This window comes from Cyprinus carpio, chromosome A7, assembly GCF_018340385.1.
Source record: "Cyprinus carpio isolate SPL01 chromosome A7, ASM1834038v1, whole genome shotgun sequence".
NCBI lineage: Eukaryota > Metazoa > Chordata > Actinopteri > Cypriniformes > Cyprinidae > Cyprinus > Cyprinus carpio.
The window spans coordinates 21,872,087-21,893,969 of record NC_056578.1 but is presented as its reverse complement, the minus strand read 5'-3'; the positions used below and the strand labels follow the sequence as shown (position 1 = coordinate 21,893,969).

The 21,883-nt window shown below is 37.9% G+C and overlaps 1 protein-coding gene across 2 annotated transcripts; it reads right to left on the bottom strand.

The window, feature by feature from the left end:
• Nucleotides 1-5,708: 5,708 nt before the first annotated feature.
• Nucleotides 5,709-19,449, bottom strand: LOC109085223 (sal-like protein 1). Of its 2 annotated transcripts, none has more exons than XM_042760345.1 (3): nt 18,509-19,449; nt 8,566-11,972; nt 5,709-7,245 (listed from the first exon to the last, which is right to left on the bottom strand). In XM_042760345.1, exons 1-3 carry the CDS (start codon nt 18,579-18,581, stop codon nt 6,805-6,807), a joined length of 3,921 nt encoding a protein of 1,306 aa, XP_042616279.1. In that variant the 5' UTR covers nt 18,582-19,449; the 3' UTR covers nt 5,709-6,804. The 2 variants fall into 2 exon arrangements, with proteins under 2 accessions (XP_042616279.1, XP_042616280.1); XM_042760346.1 differs by lacking the exon at nt 18,509-19,449 and adding an exon at nt 14,932-18,432.
• Between the last annotated feature and the right edge of the window lie 2,434 nt (nt 19,450-21,883).

Sequence of the window (21,883 nt, the reverse complement as noted above, 5' to 3'; positions counted from 1 at the left end):
TCCAGCATAATTAAGCAGTTTAATAATTGCTATCACCCATTTGATTTTTATAATTGTATATCCTATCCTTGTTCATAATTGTATATCCTAATGTACAATATCTCAAAAAACTCATGAGTGATCAACTGAGAAGCAAATAGCAGAGCAGATGGGACTGAATAAAAGTATGCAAGGAAGAATAGTTTTATGTATACGTGAGCTACTTCAATGTCTGCATACCACAATCAGTCAGGCTGATCACAGTGTATAGAAATGCATACATTTATATGTGTCTGCCACTAACATATGTAGTTTTCCCTTCTTTCTGACAACAGCTCCTCCGTTGTCATTGTACAGTAATTGGAAGGATAGAAGAGGAATGCGTGTCCTTACAGTGCATCTTAAGACACTTTGACGATGAGGAAACGTAATCTACGGGATGACAGTAACGGAGGAGTGAGCATCTACCTGTCTTTGAGACAGGCAGACAGTACAGGCTAAGGTTACCAGCCCTTATTCTGATGGTGAAAGGAACACAATCAACCTACTTAATCTCCCACTGCTCTTAAAGGAAGAGGAAACCGATCTGGGCTCCATTCTACAGACAAACCACACAAGAGTACATGGGCTTCATCTTAAAATGGACCTACACATTAAATTACACTCAAGCACTGGAAGCACAGATGGCCTAAATGCAGCCCTTCTCTTCTTTTATTCACAAGGGAAAAAAGAAAGGAGGGAGAGATAGAGGGAACTGTTTTCATAACGGACAGTGTCACCACCCTTGCGGCCCTGAGACTTGGAGAGTGAGCTCTGAGCCCCTAAAATGTAAGGCATTAGCATCAGAATGAGGCTAAATACCCCTCCTGCAATAAAACCCCAACAAAAGAACTTCCAGCAATTTCAGCAGTGATGATAAACCCAAGCCTTAGACAGCCATCGCTCTGTGAGAGGGACAAGACCTTACTGTACGCCCTTCCCTCGTACTGTTGGGAGGCTTCTGCAGGCATGAGTGCACTAATAAAGTACGCACCCAATGTCTGCCCACTGCCGCCTGGCTTTTAGGACCCCACAGTGAGAGTCCCACCTGTCTGTCTAGGGACAATGGCAGCTGTAATACAATATCTCTGTGTGTGTGTCGCTCTGCGCCAGGAGAAAAGCTGAAGGAGTGGACAGATAAATGACTTGCACACTTGGACCACAGCCAGGCCCCTGTCCCACCTCAGGAAACCATGTAGATTGAACCAGTAGCCAGACCAAGCAGAAGACAGAGTCCTGATTCAGGATTTAGCAAGAGAAAGACAGAGAGAGATATGGCCTATAGAGAGAGAATGAGATGGAAAGAATGAAGAGAAACAGAAAGAAAGCTGTACTTTTTTACTGAAATGTTTTCATGGGTGGCTTCGTACCTGTTCCAAATTCTGACTTAAGATGCAAGGCTGCGTATACAGTGTATTGAGAATTTTTTTTTTTTGATGTATTTCAATTTATTTTAATTGTAACATTCAAATTCAATTCTGCAACCTGTTTGCTACCTCAAACAATTTTTTTTTTCTTTTTTTTTTCTATTTTGAAAATGCATCCATTTCATTTTGAATAGTACACTGGCTAAACAAAAAAAAAATATATATATAAAAATTAAATTAAATTAAAGAGCAGCCTTAAACCTCTTTTGTTGTTGTGACATGAAAATTAATATAGTCTTTCAATATATTTAAAATATGTTAAAAATAATTCTGCAATTTTAAATTTGGTCTAAATGCATTTCCTCTTCATTTATGCAGCTTTAAACAATATGTGTGAACATCTTTTCATTGTATGCTGTCTTGCAGTGTAAAGATGGCACATGTTGGCTTTGATTACTCTGCCATGATATCACAAACACACAAAGACAGGCTGAGAAATCTTCCTCCATGTTTGCTCTTTCAATCTAGAGGTCCTCTTTTAGCCAGCTGTGTACACGTCTCAGAGACTGAGACTCTTTCCTCAGGAAATCATGAACCATGAGAACAGAGGGCAGGAGTGAGTTAAGAAAAAGGGAGAAAATACTGGCGAAGTCAGGATGAACACTAATAACAGACAACGAACAGATGAAAAACAAAATGAGCAGTGGATCCATGAAGCACAAAAGACATCACTAATTGCCCTAATTGTATCCTTTGCTCCTACACGGCCCACTACTGTCACACTCGCCTGACACCTGGGAATGTTTGACAGGTGGGCAGGTGTGGTGCGGAGTAGTGGCTCGGTTGAGCAGCACTTCAATTGTCCCAAATGTGTCTTTGATCTCCCCTGCGTAGACCAAAATCACAGCAGGGAGTCACAGCCAGCCCTCGGGGCTAAAGCCAGTACAGACAATATAGAGCAGAGGTGGGTCCGTTACGTGAAGAGATCGCACACTCTGTTGAGAACTCCCTGAGGCTCATACACAGCGCTGAATCCTGTCAGATCTCATAAACTTCCTCTTTGATAAACTGAAACAACAGCCACCTTCCTTATTATTCACTCATTTACACCACACCTCCATAACTGAACACACTGCAACTCAATTACAAAAACAAAACAGTGAATAGAATTCAATACAATCTCTTATTACATCAGCTGTTTCTGTGATTGTGTCTTCTTAACAAGATAAATCCACATAGCATCAGTCAACCTGATGTTTGTAAAGCCTCATTATAGTCTTGTTCTCTTACACATTCTACCACTTTTATTAAATGTAATGCAATAAATTGCATGTTCTCATAGACTGATGTACACATAATATATTGTTAACAGACACAAATATTACAGTAAACCTAAAATAAACCAAAAATAAAAAACCTAAAATAAAGTGGCCTAGATGCATATGTATCATAAAAGCCAATTAAACTGATTAATACTCTGAAGCATGAGCATAAATACTAGAGTACACTTAACACAACAACAATAACAACAATAAAACATGAGAAACCGAAAGGTGCATTCAGTTCCTTCATCTTTGCGTGTTTTTAAAAATGCACTGCCAGAAAACGTATGTCACATTTATTTTTGCACTGCAAGGCAGGGGGTAAGTGGAGTCACTATTATTATTATTATTATTTGATTATTTTATTCCCTGCTCTCATTTTGTGTCATTATTATTTCTCACTTTCTCATTCTTTTATGCATAGTGTACAGAAGACCTTTATATACACAGACGCACACATATTACCTCTCATGGATTGTTCCTACAGCTCATCCAGTGTGTGCATGTATTTTAAATAAATACTTTATTGCTATACTTAAACTATTTATTTATTTTATAAATACTTTATTATATATATATATATATATATATATATATATATATATATATATATATATATATATATATATATATATATATAATTGTCTGTTTCATAAAAAATCTCAGATTGTCCAATTTCAGTTTAAATCACATTATTAGACACAAATATGTTTTGAGTTGGTATAAATAAGAGGATAATTTACTCTGCATTGAATAATAATAATAATAATAATAATAATAATAATAATAATAATAGTAATAATAAAATGTGTAACCATATATGTAGTGTAACGTTTCAAACTCAAAATAAGAACTGCACTGAACTAAAGACATATTAAAGATTAACATTTATCTGTTTTTAGTACATGGACGTCTCTTTAAATTTTCTAAATATTAATTGTGTTATTTCTTCTTTTTTTTAAAAAGAATAAATGAAAAATAGGGGATTTTTACTGAAAAGTAGAAAATTACATTTGAATGAGAACTGGATTGGAACAATCAGTGTTTTTTTTTTTTTTTTTTTTTTTTTTAATTAATTGATCACATATCCAGCCATCAAAAAAAAAAAAAAAAAAATAACAGGTAAAAAAAAAAAAAAAAAAAAAAAAAAAAAAAAAAAATTATAATAATAATAATAATAATAATCCAATTACAAATAACAAAAAAATGGCTCTCTGGTTTAAACTTTGCAATAACTGATATTTTTTCTTATTCTTCTGTATCGACATCCTTATGTTAACATAACATATACATACATAAAACGTTGTTTGATAATGTTCAACTATATTAAACTGCCAAAAAAAAAAAAAAAAAAAAGTGAAACAATTAGGTTCTCGTAATTACATTTACGTTATAATTAAATTATAGTAGCCTGTAGTGGCTTTAGTAGATAAATAAGTTTGACGAAATTACAAAAATAAATACATAATATAAATATCCTAGCTAAATAAGAACTGTTTTTGTCCTGAAGCAAAGTTTAACGGGTGTGAATCAAATAACTGTAAATTCAAACACCGATGACAAATGTCAAAATTGAGAGGGGGTTCGTGTCAATAGTGTCAATAAACTGCGCGCGGTCTTTCATTGAAGAATCCGGAAGCTGAGGAGATGTTCAAACAAAGCGCCTGTCTCTGGTGCTATAAGAGAGAGCACAGATTGAGAGGGGCGGGAACCCTCTGCCGCTCCCGGACTGTTTGCAAGGGTCATTTAGCATCGCGATCTTGTAAATATTGGGGAATTTAGCCAGCTATAAAATCCGGGGAGGAGGCGGCATGGAGCGAGAAGATGCAAGCCTCAAATTAACAGATCCTGCGTTTCAGGAAGTGCAATGGTGTGTTAAATTGAATGCAGCTGGTGAAAAAGCAGGACATATATTTTATTTTAAACGGTGATAGAATGATAGTTATTATTTTTTATTATTATTTTATTTTTTATTTTTTAATGCCCACTATCCATCAGTGACATTCCCTTAAACGCTTTGTAAAAAGTGGATGACTAATTAACAAGAATCAATATTAGAATTATAACAATATAATAGCCCGATAACAGGATATTTTATGCTTTTGTTGGTGAGGACAAAATCCTGTTAAAAGGCGACGGTAAAAAATCCTGAGGCGAAAGCAAATACCACGGTTTGTTTGTGCAGCGCAAAATTAATTTAAATAGGCTAATTTATATTTTTATAATTATAAAATGTATATATTTACTGTCCGGCTAAAACCAACATCTCCAGGTAACATGAAACAATTATAGTACCGAATTAAACTACAATGTAAATAAATAAATAAATATATGCTATATATATATATATATATATATATATATATATATATATATATATATATATATATATATATATATATATATAGCATATATTTATTTATTTATTTACATTGTAGTTTAATTCGGTACTATAATTGTTTCATGTTACCTGGAGATAACCTATTAACTCAAAGAAAACGGATTAGCCTACATGAAAAGTTTGCCATATGAGACAGTAACGGTGAACCAATCCATCTGTACAAACGCTGAAAGAAAGGGGCTTCTAAAACGATCGATTGTTTAATTAAAGATGCTGAAGCCTGTCAACCGCCAGAATGATAAACTCAGAAATGTGACTTACAGCGGAGCTGCATGTGTTTTACTGAAGCGCTCTGTAATTGCATTTGCATCCTGCCGGACGCGGTCTGACACGTTGAAGTTAAATATGTAACCGACTTTGGATTAACATTTCACACGTTTAATGCACTCTGTCGGTAGAAGAAATCCATTGTCCATCAGCCAAAAAAATTCTGCCTGAGCTAAAAACAGGATTATCCACTGGGCAAACTCCACATTTTAAATGAAAAATACGTAAAGTTTGAAATGGTTAAGATGGTTTAAAAAAAAAAAAATCAAGAAAAGAAAAAGAAAAAAAAAAACAATACAAATGAATCATCAAGACTGACACTCTTTCTTTTGGAAAACTGATGTATTTGATTAGTAAAGAATTACAGTATCGTAGCTGTTAGTAGGTATTAAACTGTAGAGAAACTGGGCCCTAAAAGATCTTCCAACTTTTCAAGAAAGTGCATGTAACAGTCCATATATATATATATTTATATAATATTTATAAAAACACTATCATCATTTGTCCCCTGGCCGAGATGGACCTTGTCTTCGAGTAAGACTATATGTACAATTGCTGTAAAGGAATTTGTTGCTCCACATTCAAAAAAATACATAGGCCTATAGGGCGCGTCAACACATGATGTGCAGTAGATGTCAAACAAAGACGCTAGTACCTAGCAGCAGTTTGAAAGCCCAACAAAACCTCTAAGATCACACAAGGCATTTTCCTCTCCCATTCGTAAGTGTGTGGACTTCTCCGTGTTGTTATCTAACAACAGTTTATGCTTTGTATCCTATAAGCACAAATGAAGAGTGAGAACTGAATGTAGTAAAAAGCAAAGTGAAAATACTAAGGTGTAAATAAACAGCTGAGGTGAAAACCTTTTTTTTTTTTTTTTTTTTTTTTTTTTTTTTAACTTCTAAGACAGAGAGAAAAGGACTAACCTATGTCCCTGGATTTATGAAATGTTGATATTTCTCAGAGGAAAGTTTCTACACAGCTTGTAAACCATCTAGCACAGATAAGTGTACAGTATTTACAGCCTTACGTTGCACTTTTTAAGCTCTAAATAATTACATGAACATCAAGTTTTGTTAACACATACTAGAGATAGAAAATAATTTAATGCCATGGTGAAGTCTTCTACCAAGAAAAGCTAAGTTTCAAAAGCACACTTTAAACACTCATACAGATTCACTCTGTTGATAAAACAGAAAATAACATAAAAACTAAGTAACTGTTAATATTTCCACTTGGTTTTTCGAGCAAGGTTATAATCACTAATAAATAAGCTCCATAAAACTATAACATGTTGTACATTGTACAAAAAAAGCAAGTTCTTTTCAAACTCCTCTTCATAAAGTCTTAAGACGCATATACGGGAGCATGTGTGTGTGTGTCAGTTAAAGAGTGTATGTTTGTTCATGAGCAAAACAAAAATTATTCTCTAGTTGGTCACTATCTGCTTGTCCTCCATGAAGCGTGTGAAGCGGAAGTGAGTCCCATTCTCTGTGTTGGCCATTTTTTCTAGGCCAGCCAGAGCAGGATTGGGCTCAGAGTTATGCAGCTTTTCCATGCTGCCTGTCAAACCTCCGATCGGAGAACTGCCCCCATTGCCCACACTCCCTGACAGTGGAGGGGGCAGGCCTCCATTCTGGATTACAGAAATCTCGTTGGTCTTCATGGCCAGGCCATTAGAGAAAGCAGCAGCATACTGATTCCAGAAGCTTGTTGGGTCTCCGTTTCCAGCCCTACCGGTAAGGTCCTTTTGGAAGAGCTCGGGGAACTTTACAGGGTTGGTGCCAAGGAAAGCCATGGGACCATCTATTGAAAGCCTGCGACCACGCCGTGCAGGAGCACTGTTCCACATGTGGGTACCCATATGCACCTAGTGAGACAGAGAGAAATAAGGAAGTGGAAGCAAAAGGATTAAAGAGTATAAAAACAAAGGATCAGGAGAGCTACAGTGTTTAAAATTTGGAAACATTAAAATGATTAACATGTGAGATGATGCAATGGAAAAAGAGAAGTAGTATAATAATTAGTATTAAAATAGGCCCACTGGAAGCAGCATTTGTCTAATTATTAAAACAAGGTTAAAATGTTGTAACACTCACTGAGAATGGTGTTCTGCATATGAAACAAAGGGCCTGTGGTAGATGTGCGTTCTGAGAAAATTGCACTGTCCACTCTCATTGTGTTGGACAGTATTGTATCTGACAGTTGCCCCCAGTTCACCCTTGAAGCATGCAATACATTCAGTGGAAAAAGTACCTTGTTTAATTGTTGCAACCCTTAGTGTAGCACTGAACATATGAGGTGTAAATTTATACCTTGATATTGTCATCTCCTTATGCTACTTTTGCAGTTTACAAAGCTCTAAATTTATTTAGTGATCCCCTATTCCCCATTCATAATATAATCTTTTCAAACTGATAGTGTTAAATGCATTGATAATTCATTATTATTATTATTATTATTTCATAAAACAGCAAATTTACAAAATCAATATTTTATGCAGTGAAATCAGACTTATTAAAATTAATTTTCTGTTTCATATTTCAGTAAAAGAGTACATGCTCATTTATTCAGAAAGAAATTTATAGTTTGACATTTACATTTCTTCCTGAAAATAATGCGAGTCACATTTCATACAAATTAGTGCAATCAAATATCTGTTTATCTGTGTGCTAGGCTTTTTATTCATTGCGATCAAAAAGAAAATGTTTTTCAAGAGATAAACTCTCTTGAAAAACATTTAGTACAAAAACAAATAGTGAGCGTACCACTGCCGCTGGTAACTGTGGTTAAAGCCTGTTAAGTGAACCATTCCTGGCTATGCTCCACCAATTTCAAGCTCAGGTTTCAGCCCAATATTCATATTAATTTGATAATTTAACATTTCCACTTCCTCTTTATTATTTATGTATACCTTCATATATATATTTGTTATTTTTTTTTTTTCTGCAATGCGGATCTATTTTTATACATGATGGTGCCCACCATCCCCCCCAACCCCACCCACACTTATTATTCTCAACACATTCAACTTATTTTCCCTCATCAATACTTGTTTATACAGTCAATACCTATTTTGGATGGCTTTTCACAAACATGAATAGCAAAATAATGTCAAGTAAAACTGTCAAATAATGTATTTCATAAGAACAGACAAAATAATTTCCATCTTATATACACCAGTAATTACCTTGAGATTTCCTTTGGTGGTAAATGCTCGTCCACAGATGGTGCAAGCAAAGGGCTTCTCTCCCGTATGGGTTCTCTCGTGGATTTGCAGGGCACTGGATGAGGAAAATGTCTTCCCACAAGTTGTACAGTAGTGCTGCTTAGGCATCCTCCGTGGTGGGGCAGCCGAAAGTACTGGAGAGGTGGAAGCAGATGAGGTCACCAGTGAAGAGGGCAAGTCTTTTACTTCAGGTTGAAGTCCATGCAGAAAGCCGTTGACCTCAGTCTTCATCATAGAGGACAAGGGTCCAACAGACAGAAGGGATGGAGTTGGGCTGGAGGCAAGACTGGTGTTAGGCTCAAAGAGCTGGGAGGGCAAATCTCGCATCTGGTGGGTCAGCATGTGTTGCTTCAAGTTCCCCCTGGTGGAAAAGCCCCGGTTGCATACTGTACAAATGAATGGTCTCTCTTTGGTATGGCTTCGGTAATGGATGTCCAAGGCACTCTGGCAGGCAAATGTTTTGCCACAGATGTCACATGCTGTATTCTTCAAGATGCCTCGATCACGGAAGGGGAAAAGCATACTAAGAGGATCTTTTGATGAGTTAATTGAAGTAAGATCCAGAGCTCCAGGACTGGCAGAATGAGACTGCATCAGACCCGCACTAATGTGGTCCAATAACAATGCCCTCTGCTGCCGATCCTCCAGACTAGGAGACTTTTGCTGTTGGATAGTACCATTAGAGGGTGATGGAGCTTGCATGGAAGAGGTAGATTCAGAGACAGCTGGACTTCCAGCACTTTGGCTTTCGATGTCGCCTCCAAGTGAAGAGGAGTCATTTGTGAGTCTATCTCCTTCCATTACTCCGTTCTCCACTGATTTTCCTTGGTCAAAGTACACTTCATCTTCTGCTCCCTGGTTGGCCCTCTTCTCCTGGTTCTCCATGATTAAAGACTCTTGTGGAGTAGGGGATGAACAGAGGCTGTCTTGAGATGCATCAGCTGACTTTGGTGTGTCTGGAATGCTGCTGTCTGGTCCATCCTCGATTCCTTCCATGTTTTCATCAGAGAAGTTGTCAAGATCATCAAAGTTTCTCTCATCAAATGAGCCAGCATCGGATCCCATGGATTCTGGATAGTTTTCAGGAAGAGGGGTGTTAGGGATCTGTCCACCCATGTGCATGCGAATGTGCTGCTGAAGTACAACAGCATTTGTGAACTTCTTCTGGCAAATAGGACAAGAATGCTGGACCCTCAGGGGCGGCATAGCTCGATGGACACTGTAATGAGTCTTGAGGTTGCCCTTGGTGGTGAAGGCACGACCACACACTTTACATTTGAAAGGCCTCTCCCCGGTGTGTGTGCGGTAGTGCATTTTGAGTGCACTATGGCAACTAAGAACACGATGGCAGATAACACACTCATTAGGGTCTGTCCCTTTCCTGTCGATGTTCTCAACGAGTTGCTGAAGCTTAGATGTTTCTGAACCTTGTAGAGGATCAAGGAGACCCCCAAAAGGAAACTTAGCTTTGAACTGTTCTGACATCAGGGGCATGAGTGGGTTAGTGGCCATTGGAGGGCTGTTGGAGGTGGTGTACTCAATGGTACCCTCCACTGCAGAGCTCATGTTTGTCGTTAAACTGGATAAACGGTTGATTTCTTCAACTTTTTCATTTGAGGTAGGCAGGGTTGTGCTCTCACCTTCTTCCAACACACTATCTGTGTTCTTCATGGGTGCATCAGCAGGACCTGAGTCATTAGCAGAATGAGAAGGGCTGCTTACAGCCACTGAGTTATTCTCTTCCTTTTTGATGAATGGAGGCAGGCTTGGTATAGTTGGTGGAAGTAACATGCCAACAGAAGATGTCAGAGTCGACAGAACAGGTTTACTATCCAGCCAGCTAGTTACTGGCTTCTCAGGAGGCATAGACATACCATAGGGAATGCCAGTACTCGTAGGAATATTGTCTAGATGCTCTGGGACAGGATATGGGTTCATCTGAATGTGTGGATACTTCTCTTTATGACGCTGAAAATGAACTTTCAAGTTACCACGGGTGGAAAACCGGTTGCCACATATGTTGCATTTGTATGGTCTCTCACCTGTGTGAGATCGTAAGTGAATCTGCAAAGCACTGTCACTACCAAACACTTTGCCACAAAACCTGCACTTATGCTTGAAAAATGTATCCTCAGAGCTACTCTTCGGTTCAAAAGAAGAGACATTAGGTGGCTTGCCTTTTCTTTGCTGAGCAAGTGCAGCTAGTGAGTTGAGATCCTCAACTGTAGTACCGACACTGGGCAATGCACTGGAAAATATTGGGTTGTCTGGTGGGGACTGAGGTAGAAGGGTATTAGCCACATGATTCAAAAGGCTTCCCATTGCAAAGGCTGGTGTGGATGACTTTGCAATTGTAGGATTTCCTAACTGTGGATGCAAGCTTCCTGCATTACCTGGCCTTTTGTCTGAAGGTTGGGCATTAACTGTAACTGGCCCTGGTGCTCCAAGGTTTTGAGATGACTCTCCCACACTGGAATTGTTCTGAGGTAACTGCACAACATTAGCCATCTGTTTCAAACTGCTAATGCTTGCAGACTGGCTAGCTATGCTCTGTGCTAACCCTGCAGCAGCTGCCAACTGTTGAGACAAATGGGAACTTAGAGTGGTTAGTGGGCTAGTACCTGAACCTAAAGTGACAGGGGAAGAATTAGGCGGTGCTTGGAGCTCAGGTGACTGTGAGGCTAGCAGAAGAATCTGGTGACGAATCTGCTCGATGAGCTGTAGCTGATGGATCTGCTGCTGCTGTAGGGCCAGAAGCTGCTCCATGAGGGCTGGCACAGCCACCCTTTGCCCCCCTGCTGCTCTGGTCTCTTGAGAAAACTGGGCCACAGCCACTTTGGTGCTTTGTAGGTTTTCAATAATGACGTTGCTGTTGACCATGGAAAAATTGCCCAGCTCTGTCAAGTTACCCAGCTGAGGTAGTGAGGCAGAGATGACAGAGTTCTCCAGATCAGACCCAGTGCTGCCCAGAGCTCCATGGCTGCTTCCAACACCACTGAGTGGGCTGCCACCTGCCATACATCCACTTCCATCATTAAGGGGTACAGAGACTCCTGACATCTCAGTGTCCATGACCTCCTCTTTGTCATGTACGTTCTGCTCCAAAAGGTCAGTTAACTCTGCTTGATCTGTGTTATTAGTTGTATCATTCATCTGCTCATCAGGATTATGAGGAGAGGAGCCTGGGGAAAAGGTTCCGGAAGGAGACACTGGATTTTCATTCACAATTAGAACTAATTGATTCTTAGTGCAATTCTTCTGGTGTTGTTCAAGATCCGATAGTTCAAAGAACTCTGCGCAACATCTGCTGCAGACATGGGCACCCGAGTCTTTACAGGGGGAGTCGTCCGGGTTGGTTCTTGTGTCCCCTGCAGAGGAAAATAAGAGGGGGGAACATGGGGATTAGTGATTAGAGACATTTTGTATCTGAAGAAGCAGCTTTATCTGTTCAAATTATTTTGTTGTTAATCTTCTGTTAATGCTTATCCCCCTCATATGTTAAAAAAAAAAAAAAAAAAAAAAACAACCATCAAAAATAAACAAATACCAAATAACACCAAGAAAAAGGCCTCCACACTATGCAGAGCTATGATGAAATAGGATAAGAAAAGAGACAAAATCAATAGCACTTCTACAATATTGCTTAAAAGTGATCTTTGAAGATGTGTATCAAAGTCCCATCAATTCAACCACCTTAGGTAATCATTTTCTTCAGATAATCCATCAAAACATAAAAATACTATGAACTGAGAACAATGAGCCCTAATGAAATTTCATAGAGGGCCATTGATTTCCAATATTTCATACTCCTCAATGTCTACATGTCCACTAGGCACAAATCAACCATTTGAAGGACTTATTAGACTTTCAATTTGCTGTCAACTTTGCTCATTTTCAACCAACTGCAGGCATCTTGGACAGGTTATCCCTGTCACTAAACTAATTTGTATCCAGTCAGCCTGCAATCAGGATCTGACAGGAACAAGTAAGCCTTTGGCATTCAGATTGCTAGGCACTCTACAGGAGCACAGAAATTCACTCATACCAGGCTAGCATGAATTAAGTAATTGCATGGTCATCTTATTACATTATGTGGAATACTAAATAATTATTCAATCAGTAGGAACATTTGTAACTATTTTTAGGTGATTGTTTATGTAGCATTTTCAATGCAAGCATATACATACAAAAAAGTAAACAATTACTTAACATTTGACTAAGCAGGAAACTCTTCACTTGATTAAACAAGTTTAAGTTTAAGTGTACAGTAATAATATCACATTCCAGAAAACGTGATGATTTTTATTTAAATTATACAGTGGAACCTCTTGAAACCTCTTCTTGAAAATGAACCATAAGCACTTGCAAAAAAAGTGAGAAAAACAGTTCTGTTCCCTCCCTCCCTTCTTTTAGGGCTGTGGCCTTTCTCCAGTTTCCTCATTCTTTCTCACCCCACCTCCTCTCTTTTGTCCCTCAAAAATCATGCTGTTTAACATACAAGTTGATTTACAAATTGCAATTCTCTATGAGTCCCACTCATTGTGGGGCTTTGCTCTCAACATTTTCATCATCGTGGAGATTCATTTGCAAATGAAACCCCTGCAAGAAGTGTATCCCAGCCCTGTGGAGAGACAGGATGGCTCCCCATTGTTCCGCAGCATGGGAGTGTCAGAGCAGGGGAGAGGGGCGAGGGCCCAGCCTGCTCATCACGGCTGGCTCTAAAGCAGATCCTGTTTAATTCAGGGATTATCTTCCCCCTGTGTCTCTCTGAGCTGGAACATCAGATAACGTTAAAGTTGCCATGACAGTAAAGCCGTGTCTCACACAAACGATGTGCTGCCCAGACAGAAAAAAGTCGACTTTTTTGATGAAAAAGTTTTAATATTAAAAGTCTGTTGAGCTGAGGGTAATGAAAGAGAAAAAGTGCACTTAGTGAGGGGTAGGAAAAAAGATTACTTGGGAAGAATTTAAGAATTAATGTTTAAATCACATCACATTGCTAATTAGAACAAATTATTAATTTGTTTTCAAAAAAAATAAAAATAATTATATTATATATATATATATATATATATATATATATATATAACTGATATTAATAGCAATAATAATTATTTAGTATTTAATTATAATAGTATTAATTACTAGCGACTGCACACTAACAGTCGCTTGTTCATTTACAGTCATATAATGTAATGACAATTCAGTCCAAAAATGGAACAACTTAAATTTATTTAGTGCAACCCGTTGAAGACCTTTGTCACTTCATCTCATCACAAAATAAAAATACGAACAAAATTTTTTCTCGCTTCCTCAGTAAATATGCATCGCAAGAGACTAAAATATGAACAATAGCAAACGTCTTAGGAATTAATTACATTTTTGTTTTGTTTTTTCTTGGGGGGGGGGGGGGGGCAAAAATTGCTATGCACATAAGTTATATACATATAAATCCTTAGAAATGCATATTCAAAAGTTACATCACTGTGGGCTATTCGAATGTAACAATTTTTTTTTTTGCATTATTAATTTCATTATAATATTTTGAGATTTAAAAGATACTGTACCTTGTTTTCTTAGAAAATACATATTCTAAAATGTTGACAATTGAACTATCAATTTCCAAACAATGATTTGACGATCACCAAATGACATGTGAATGATGAAATAAATTCTTGACATATCTGTCCAAATAGACATTTTAACACAACTTCTGACCTTAAAATAAAGCCTACGCTTTGTTTTGCATGTAAACACTGGTTCAAATCTAATAAAAAGAAAAAGAAATACATCTGTGTTCCCAAAAATAAACAGAATAGCATTTGAACAAATAAATTAACATTTTAAATAATTATTTTCAGTTTAAAAAAAACAAAAAAACAAGATAAGCCAATTGAAATGAATTTTAAAACCCATTTCTCAAATGCAAAAGCATTAATATTGAAGAGTTTGAATTATACTCAAACGGTAATGTGCAATGGGCAGCTTACAAAGCCAGATGTGTGTCTATACGTAGTCACTCTAAAGTACATGGAAAGCAAGAAATGACTCTAGTTTGTGAAAGCTATTGTACAGTGTGCACGGCTGTGTGTTGTGCTGTAGATTAATGAAGCAGAGCAAGTTTTAATGAGAACAGTTCTTTACAGTGTGAAGTCTTTGGGTCATCATCAGCATGCCACATAGCTTGTCAAAGATCTGATCCCAGGCAAATCAAGACAGAGAAAGGAGAGAGAATCGGTGATCTAGTAAGTAAAAACTAAAAAAAGAATGGCTAGAAAAAAAGAGAGGATAAACATACATGAGAATAATTTATAACGTCTACATTACTTTTCTCAGCAGCAGGCGTCTTGCTTGTTGTGACTTCGAAGAGTGAGTTACCGTACACTCAGAATCTCCTTGTGTGTCCCTTACTATCCACCACCCGCCCTCAACTTTCCTGCTTTCCCTAGCGTTCCTCCCTCACTTTCTCTCTCAAGCCATAAAAAACTTCCTACTGAACACTAGATGGTGTGCCTGGGAAAGGCTTCTCTGCTGGTCACCGAGCCCTTATCCTCATTTCTTATGGCATGCTCTTAAAAGGACAAGTGCGAGAGGGGACTCGAGAGAAAATTAAAAATTAAAAAACAGACATCAGAGCCACTTCCAAAACTTTCACTACATAAACACTGCCAAAATGACAAGATACAAAATCCCTGTTATTTGCGATGCTTGTGTGTGTGTGTGTGTGTGTGTGTGTGTGTGTGTGTGTTTTGGAGGGGGGACCTCCCTGGCAATCTCTCCGGGTGGGTGTGTGGCAAATTTGCTGAGGTGAAAGGGGAAAGCAGCCACATTGATCTCAATCCACATCACCCCCCACCTCCTCACACACAAACACCATCCCAGAAAAAAGTAAGAGTCCCTGTTTGGCTAGCTATAGCACAGCATGGTGGAGGTCAGAGACATGGTACACATGAACACACCGTGACCTGATCTCTCCTCGCCTCCCCACAGAGGGAGCCTGGCAAAGGTTAAAAAAGCTCTACATCCCACCCCCAGTGACAGGCCAACAGGGACAGACTCCTCACCTCAGTCTAGCCATAATACCGCTTTCTAATACCTCACACAGGCTGCAAAACATAGGGAGAAAATTAGCCTCTCTGCTTTAAGATTTCTCAAGAGAGAAAACACCAACAAAGTTTATCTGTACTTATTAAGACCTGGTTTACATCAAAGGTTAACGAAAAAAGTTACCAAGCAATGCTTAATTCATGAAGAAAGCAGTGCATTTCTGAACTCTGACATACAGGTTATGCCTTTGCCTCTTTCTTTGAATGAGCTGTATTTGGTGAAAACGTGAACTTGGTCAGCTGACAGCGGTTGACAAACACTGCCATTCACTTCTTTATTCAATTTAAAAGGGAAAATCCAGCAATTTTGAAAATCTTTTTTTTTTCTTTCTTCCTTTTCTGAAATTCTAGCACAATCACATGAAATTCACCTATGAATGCCCTTCATACATAAGTCGCCAAACAACTGCTTATGTAAATCTGGGCCTGTTCTCGTATTATTTTTTAATAACACCAGCTGATTTCTATACATCTACGTTCTCTACAAATTAAAAGGGATATATGTTAAAATAAGGGGATGTACTTAGTTTTGCATCTCAACACACAGAACTACGAAAATCTGTATTTTTTAAACAGCCTACAACAAGAAAATACAAAAATAAATAAAATCATAATTTTACGCTTTAACGATTATCACTGACATACATTTTTCTTATAAGCAAACATAAACATATTGTAAGTTTAAGGAACGCCTTTGAAATTAAAATTGTTAGCCTACATCTAAAAGCAACTAGTGCCTATAGCGGCACAGGATCTGTAATGAAAAGCAGTTTAGTTTAGTTTTATTTATAACCTCAGAAATCAAATGGATTTAAAGTGAAGAGGAGGAGCGTAAAATAACGTTGCTGTTAACTGCAATATTAGAAAGTTAATAGTTGTGTTATGCCAGATTCTTCATGTATCTTACCTAAAGATTGCCGTAGAACGGTCATTAAAATAACGGTGTGCTATATTTCTATAGCCTACTAACTTTCCCTTTTGCATTAACGGTATAAGTAGGTCACTTCTGTTAATTCGTCACATGTTCCACAACGGAATATTAAAAATGGATTTAACTAAAAGCTGAATAAAAATAAATTGAAGAAAATTATTTGGATCTATATGGAACAAAATCCTTACCTTTTCAAAGGTCCTATTGCAATCAGAAACATGATATCCTACAAAACGCTGAGTTAAGCAAGAGATAGGACAGTTCCCCCGAAAAACGGTTCAAGACACTTTACAGATCAGAATGTTCAGTATGCCATTTTAATTCTTTTTATAGCTCGATGGGACGTGAGACGGCCTTTGATAAATGCAGTTTAAAAGTAGTAAAACAAGTACAGACTTTAAATTTGTAGTCAATGGCTGCTGCAAAACCTTTAGACACTGCCTGCCTGACTTCAGAAACAGAAATGTCCAAACACTGAAAACTATCAAATTAAAAAAGTCTACATTTAGTACGAGAGCATATTAGGGGGAAAAATATATTATGATTAGGCTTGTTATATTGTTATTTTAAATGTCCAAAGAAAATAATAATTGTATTATTAATATTTTGCACTCTTGTTTGTAGTTCGAAAAACACGTAATATGTGTAGTAAATGTAGGCTACGTTTTAAAAGCTGACAAGGCACTGTCTGAAACATGAGTTTGATCACAGCGTGGGACAGTGTGTGTCGATGAGTTTGGTCACAGCGTGGGACAGTGTGTGTCGAGCATGGCACGGGCTAATAGCAAGTCGGCTCTTGATCATAAAACTTATTTTAAAGCTCAATTAAAAGGAAACGAAAGAGATTACATATTGGTGTAAGTTTTCGATACCACTCTAATGTATAAGAAGGTACAGCAAAAAATAATATGACGCAAAAATAGTTTAAATTATAGGCTATAAGTGTGAAGTCTTAATGGAAAAGCTCGATTAGGTTACATGATATTATGTGATTTGGTTGTCCGATCGCCCGTGACTACATCCTAGATCAGTCTGAATGTGCTTACTCGTCACCTATTACAAAGTTTCATACAAAACTGGAAATACTGGGGGAGAATAGTTTTAAGAAAATAAGTTTCGCCGACGTCTCCACCACATTTAAGGTCGCATGACATAATTTTCGATAACGGAGTGTGATATGCACAGCTAGTAACTGAGATAGCATGGTGTAAAACTATATACAAAGAATCGAAGAAAAAGATTCGTTTAATTAATACGTTTCATGTTGTTTCAGTCTGGGATTTGGCGCTGCTGAAGTCTAGAGATGCAATATCCTACAGAAGAGGGGAGGAGGGGGAAAAGCTGAAACCATGCGAAACCCCACTTGTGTGGGCAACTTAATCGGGCCAGAACAAAACTAATTCTATGAACTTTAACTTCCACCAATAAATACTGGGGAATTTTGTAAAATCTTTACTAAATAAAATGAAACGCGAACTTCACCTAGGCCTATATTAGCCTACTTTCTTTCATAAGTCAACTTGAGACCAACTTAAAACAAAAACCTTAAAGAATTATGTAAAGGGATTCTTAAAATAATCGCACAGTCCTAAATGAAACGTGTTTTCGTTTTAGCGCAAAGTGATAGTTTCGAGTAGCCTAGTCTAAAACTTTTCAACTGTAGGCTACTTAAATATAGAGCTCTTACAGCGAGTCAGTAGCACAAATATAAAGAGAGATCAACAGTATCAATCCCTTGTCTGAGATTAAACACATAGGAGTGTCACTCTAAATAGGTAAAATAAAAACAATAAAAACTAAAGTTAGAAATCCCTTTTGGTAAAAAGTGCAGCGCGAGTTTATGTGTGTAATAAGGGCTTGAACTCACCATTGTGCTCGGTTAGGACCGGCTGCGAGTCGGACTGGAAATGCTGCGGCTTCGCTTGTTTCCTCCGCGACATGCTGGCTCACGCATCAGCCACGAAAGAATAAAAATTACTATCAAATCTGCTCAAAATTACGAAAATCGAGCCCATCCACCGCGCATGTGTCCTGTTATGATTATCAATAATGCCTCGCGATTAATCATGGGAGGGGGTGGAGGGGGTCCTCTGAAAGGCGATTGGCACCTCGCCAGCCCCCTATTCAAATGAAGTCTCTTTAATCAATTAGCCGCTGATTTGCTGGGGACTCTTGTCTCTCTTGCTGCTCCCACCCAATGAGTTGATCCGTGTGGAAGAAAGGCTGGATTTTCCAACTCCCTTTAGATACAGTTTAACCCTTCTTAGCAACCATCTGGTGGCTACGTTAGAGCTTAACTTGGCGACTACAGGAATGTCAATTTCTCTTTCGAAGGACCAACCGTATCTTTTGATCTTTCTGAACATCAAACTGGTGCTCAAAAGTTGCAATTCAGCAAAAAGTGTCCGGACAGCCAAACTCTCCGCCAAAGGTCTTCCAAAGCATTTTCCGTGGCTTGACGTTTCAGAGCGTATCGCGTATCCTCGTTTGTGATTGGCATTAAAGTTGTTGTAATTCAGCCCCTGGACGATTGCAAGCGCACCGTTTCTAACCAAGTCGTTCTTTCCTCAAGGCAACGGTGTGCAAAGTAGGTCGGTCAACGGAGTTTCGCGCGTAATGACAACTATCGGCGTCTCGAAAGTCCAAAGAATGTATCAAATGTCCCAAATCAGATTCAACTGATTATTGCCGAACGGGATCAGTAACACGTTTTCATCACACGCCGCATTCAGCGAACAAACAAACTTTAAGGGCCCATGCAGAACGGTGAGAAATCCTCAGCCCCACCCCTCTGTTACTCTATTGGTCACTGCTCTGTTCTATCATAACTCGCGCTCTGTGTCCCTCTCAGTCTCTCACCCACCTCTCTTTCCCACTCTCACTCTCTCACCGCGCGACTAAGAGACAGGGGAAGCGCTCACGCTTCACACCGAACTTCCTCGACCGTGCGAATGCGTCCCATCTAGCCTGTTTGAAAATAATTTTGCAAAACAATTTTTTTTTTTTTTAATCTTTCGAGGCGGTGGCTGAGAAGACAGTCTTCATCCAATTACTCTTTAGTGCTAAAACGTTAGGAGTCGCACAAAAGTGAAAAGTCTGGAGATCATCAGAAATATACTTGTTTTCTTTGGAAACAAGTATATTCAAGAATCGATTTAAGCTGGATAAAAAACGAACTCTCTTTAAACAGTTTGCTCTTTTGATGAGGAAATGTGCTATGTATTGACGCTTACTTTTTTTATTTTTTAATGTGCAATAATCAAAAGCTAATTTGGATTAAACATGATTAAAATAAAAAAATGACATATGAAATAAGAGAAAACAATACGAGAAAATTTAACTAAAATTTAATTTAACATAAAATGTAACATTAATTTGCTTAAACTTTTTTTGAAGCTGATAACAGGCAAATTATCTGCTGAAGCATTTGCAATGCATTTAATATATATATATATATATATATATATATATATATATATATATATATATATATATATATATATATATATATATATATATATATATATATTGAGAATTACACATTTAAAATTTTCCATAGCCAACATATGCAAAAACACACGTTTTAATAATTTCACATGCGTGAAAACAAAATTGACATTTTTTATCATTCCAAACGTAGTTATCTGTCCATGTTACTTTACGTTTTGTTATTCAAAATCCTGTCACATTTGAAACAAGTATACTTTAACAACAACAACAATAAATAATAATAATAATAATATGAGTTATTATATTTATGAATAGGCGGTGTTTTTAAAAGAAGAGAGATCCCCCTCTGATTGCATTGCAACGACCTGCAAAAGCTGAAGATTTATGCCCTGGAAAAGACAAACGAAGCTATCAGTCTAGCTGATTTTGAGAAATGAAGATAATAACGTTACTATAGGTGATGTCTCGGATGCCATTATTTCTCACTGAATATTTAACGAACTGCTGCCGGCGAGATGGATCAGGTCCTATAGCGTCAGCTATCTATACTTAAGGCGACTGTTATTTACTTATTAATGAAAGAAGAGAGGGAAAGAAGAGAGGAGTAAACGGAGGACGTGTACTTTTGTTTGAGAAAAAAATGATACACGGAGGAGAAATCAATATACTACTTACCTTTAAAGCAGATCAGATTATGGCTGTGTTTTAAAGTTATTTAGATTGTTTTATTTCTTTACACGTATGGTCTATAACGTATTCCCACCTGTCCACATTCATTTATTTTTTATTTTTTTCGAAAACATTTTTCATAATATGACTAACCTCTAATTCTTTCTTTCTTTCTTTCTTTATTTATTTCTTTCTTTCTTTCTTTCTTTACTACATCTTTTAACAACTCATACAATAAATTATGAAAAGTCCAGACAAGGCAACAACATCTGAAAATCATATCGTGTCATAAATGCAAGGATACGGACTGTGAGAAGGGGGCAACACTGTGATGTTCCCGGCGAGAGGATCGATGCTCGGTTAATTGATGTGAGTGTTGGTGTGGGGCTGTAAACACGCTGATTTGCAGCTCAGCCGAGCGCGAGACGCTATAAATGAGATTCCCCGCGCGAGCTCGGACAATCACCGCGTGAATGACACTAACGGCGAGAAATTTGGGATGTGACTCGAGAGAAGTCAGGGGTGCACCAAAAGAATGGGGGTAGGGGTTAAGTGAAAGCGCTCAAACACTCCCTCCCTCCAACTATTATGCGGCGGCAATTAATTGGCAGGGCTGACAAATGTTTGGAAATATTATTTGGGTGACACCGCGTTACCGATGCGCACGAGTTCCAGTTTAAAGTTAGACATCTTCCTTAGACACGAGAACATTTATTACGACCATCAGAATATGAAATACATAAATCTTTAAGATAGCATTTTTCATATATAGAGCAAAGAACAAGTCAGGACTCTTTCTGGAGCGCAGATGCTCGCGCTCACTTGGGGTGTCACGCGCTAATCGATAAGAAGCATATAGCAGCGGGAGCGCGTGGGGTTATCATTCACCATTATCACTGACAACCGATAATTGATCATTCCACAGAAACAGAAGGCGTTTGACCGCATAATTGAATAGCATAAGCAGTATGGATGATTTTTTTCGCCTTTTTGCGCGTTTGTGGGCGCCACACATCACCGGTTTATGATTTTTTTTTTTTTATCTCTTATAAAAGAGCCCTCTTTTGTAGCAGAGTTCAACATGTAGCTGCTGCACGCTCTGCCTGGAGAATTACAAACAGAT